Here is a 3,199-nt window from a genome sequence, read left to right as displayed (position 1 = left end):
CCCCTTTGATTTCCCCCCCCCCCCTCCCCAAAACACTCGTGCTCGTGTAGGTGTCGAGGGCACATCAGTGTCCTGTGTACGATATTTTTCGAAGTGCATGGATGTATCGCGGATCTCCTCCAGTCTCGGTCTGTCGACGGACAGAGCGAGCGTTGGGGATTCGCTCTGGTTCTTTCGTTTATCGAACGGAATATTCGAATATCGAGTGCCCAGTTACATTCTATTTTCTCCTCTTCTTTTACTCGGTTCTCTTGCTGTCTCCATTCTTTCCTATTCTAACACCGTTCTCTCGCCCCGTTGCATGCAAGTAAGTAATTTGTAGTCGCGACTACCTTCGACGACTCTCACGACGTTTGAAGCGTGTGTAAGATCTGTGAGCAACGTGTCTGTTTTACCGTTTAATAATTATCCTTTTTGTGATACTATCGTATATTCCGCCTTTTTCTTTATCTCTTTCTCTCTCTCTCTCTCTCTCTCTTTCTCTTTCTGTCTCCTCGTATCATTATTAGTCGTATCATTGGTAGAGTAAATTGTATTAGTACTATATCTTTTTTTAATTGTGTCACACTATTATAGAAAACGCTACTGCTGTTATACTGTCGCTATATTCTCAACACAAGAAACCCCAGTTCACAAGAATCGTCTTTACTTTATGATTGCCTAATATATAATTAAGATGTTAACGACTTTTCAGTGTAATGCTACGTTACGAATGTACTTATGTATAATCGGTACTTTTAAGGATAAGATATTATTATTATTATTATTATTATATATACATATACATTACACACAAGTACATGGTACTATACGTTTTGTAATATTTTCTATTTGCGGCGCCTATATTTCTATGTAGAGAACATACATGTTACTTTTTTCAATCCTATACTCGGACAATGTTTTCTTCCCCCTTTATATATTCTCACCCTCTCTACACTGTTTCTCTTTCTGTGCTTGCCGGGCAGGTACTGCACTACTCGCGACGCTCGTAATTGCGATCGCGTTTCTCTACGCTTGATAATCCTTCGTCGAGAACGGCGAATCTCGTGTTCGTAGCGCGTATGTTTGAATTAATACAGATTCTGTAAGGCTTGCATTTCCCTTCTTATCCATCTCATCAAACGTCATCGTACGTGCTTTGCCACGTCATATCCCACGATCCATGTTGCGATCTCGGTAGATTCTCCCAATCACTCATTATGTACCCGGAGAAAATATTGTATGGTACAAATTATGTTAAAATTATATTTATTTCTACAATGTTCCTTGAAGCTGGACTATACTAAAATTATTATAAAAATATAGAGTAAATTTCACGATCTCTACCTGGTGTATACGATATAAAAAATATTTGAGTAACTATAACAATAATTTTATAGTAGAAAGGCGAACTTACGTACCATTTTTCAACAAATGTTTAGTAATTCTGATCGTCAAGAGATTGTAAAAATTTTGTTGTAATTTTTACTACAATATTTCCTCCGTGTACTCGTCCTTCTCTTTGCATTATTGCATTATTTATTAGATCACAGTCACGTTATATGAACGTTGTATCATCACACGCGAGTCGTATCGCGAGATACAACACTGCACATATTCTTTCTTCTCTCTCTCTTTAAGGTTTTGTCCAGTCATTATCTTTTCTCTTTCTCTCTTTCTCTGCATTGTATGTATGTTCATCTGCACTGCATGCGATCGAATGCGTGTATCATTGCAAGTTGCTGTTATCGATCTGTTGTTTGTCGTATTATTATCATCGGAAGTATATCCGCTCGCGACTTTCGAGCGAAACGATAATGTTTCTTCACAGTGAGGGTGAGGGTGTAGGAGTGACACGTACGAATTCACGGCGTTTGTAGAGCCCGATTTTTTCTTGAAACTATATATGAGAGTCAAGTACATCGGAAAGCACGTACCGAGTACTGTCGTACGAGACAGTTCGCGCGATTTTTCTCGCTCGTGAGAATAATCGAGAGCAAACGTTGATTGATGAAAGAACGCGCACACGCGAACAGCACCTTTTTGCCCTCCACCGTCGTCCTTTACATGTGTAAGACAGACGTCGAAGATAAGCCTCTGTGCAAGCACTGATGACTGACCGATTGTGTCTCTCTGTGTCTGTTCACCCTTAGTGGACTTGGGCCAGCGCGTCGGCCGGTACCGTCTTCTATCAGATGGAGGGATGATAGATGTTTTGTGAGCTCATCGCCAATCACCCCTAATCATCTCTCTCGACTTTGGTGTCATTGGCATTTTAATTATCAGACACATACATACACGTACACATATACACATACACACACAACATGCATATATATATATATATATATATACATACATACATGCATAACACATATACATACGCGCGTGCCACGCAAACATTATGTAGCGCGTCATACGCAGAGACACCGCGAAACATACATCCGTTATCATCGCCGAGCGTCGCGAGAGAACACACGTTCGGCGTCTACTACGTTTAATTACATTTAAGCTTTTGTACTTGAGTTAGCATTTTATTTACGCTGCGTAAAAGGAAGCCAATGTGATTTTTTTCTACGTAAAGAAGAAAAAGTAAAAAAAAAGGAGCAATTGAAGAAGAAGGGTGGAAAGATAGGACGGAAGGAAGGAGATCGATACTAACCGTTATCTTGCCGTTACAATTGATAATGATTTCACGCGATCTCGTTGCACGAGCCGATAGCGACTAGACATTAGGTTTTGCGAGTGAGTGATTTAAGTGCATTGTCGAGTGAATGCTGGTGGAGGATGACTGGAAGCGGAAGCAGCGGCGAGCGAGAGTGATTGGGACGCGAGAATATTTATTGTCCACGTAAGGATCTAATCAAAATTAACATACTCTCTTCTCACAGACTCACTAACAACTCTTACCGCTCACATAATCACACTTTACTTGTGGATTCGTTTTTTTTCCTTCTTTCCCAAATAAGTTACGTCGCCTCTAAACAACATCGAACTCACATCATTCTGCATAGCATAACACTTTTTTCTTTCTTCTCTATTTATATGGCTGTTGAACACGCAGATAATTTTCGACGTGTCGGAGATTGCAAAATGAAGATTACACGAGTAACGTCTGAAAATCGTGCATCGTCAAAATTTCTATTCGAGAATAATAATAATAATTTTTATTATTAGATATATATATATATATATATATATATATATATATATATATATA

The 3,199-nt window shown here is 39.2% G+C and overlaps 1 protein-coding gene across 4 annotated transcripts in view; it reads left to right on the top strand.

Moving 5' to 3' along the window:
* Nucleotides 1-3,199, top strand: part of LOC116842078 (phosphatidylinositol 3,4,5-trisphosphate 3-phosphatase and dual-specificity protein phosphatase PTEN) — a 25,960-nt gene that overhangs the window by 9,807 nt on the left and 12,954 nt on the right. The window contains exon 9 of one of the 4 annotated variants that reach the window (XM_032810759.1): nucleotides 2,133-3,184. The exons of the other annotated variants lie outside the window; for them this stretch is intronic. Coding sequence (XP_032666650.1) covers nucleotides 2,133-2,200 — 68 coding nt within the window. The 3' untranslated portion in view covers nucleotides 2,201-3,184. Of the gene's footprint in view, nucleotides 1-2,132; nucleotides 3,185-3,199 lie in introns of those variants that run through there. 4 annotated transcript variants of the gene reach the window in all.

This window comes from Odontomachus brunneus, unplaced genomic scaffold (assembly GCF_010583005.1).
Source record: "Odontomachus brunneus isolate Ranch 3 - 2012 unplaced genomic scaffold, Obru_v1 Obru_scaffold_021, whole genome shotgun sequence".
Lineage (NCBI taxonomy): Eukaryota > Metazoa > Arthropoda > Insecta > Hymenoptera > Formicidae > Odontomachus > Odontomachus brunneus.
The sequence above is the reverse complement of the archived record's forward strand: the minus strand, read 5'-3'. Positions and strand labels throughout refer to the sequence as shown.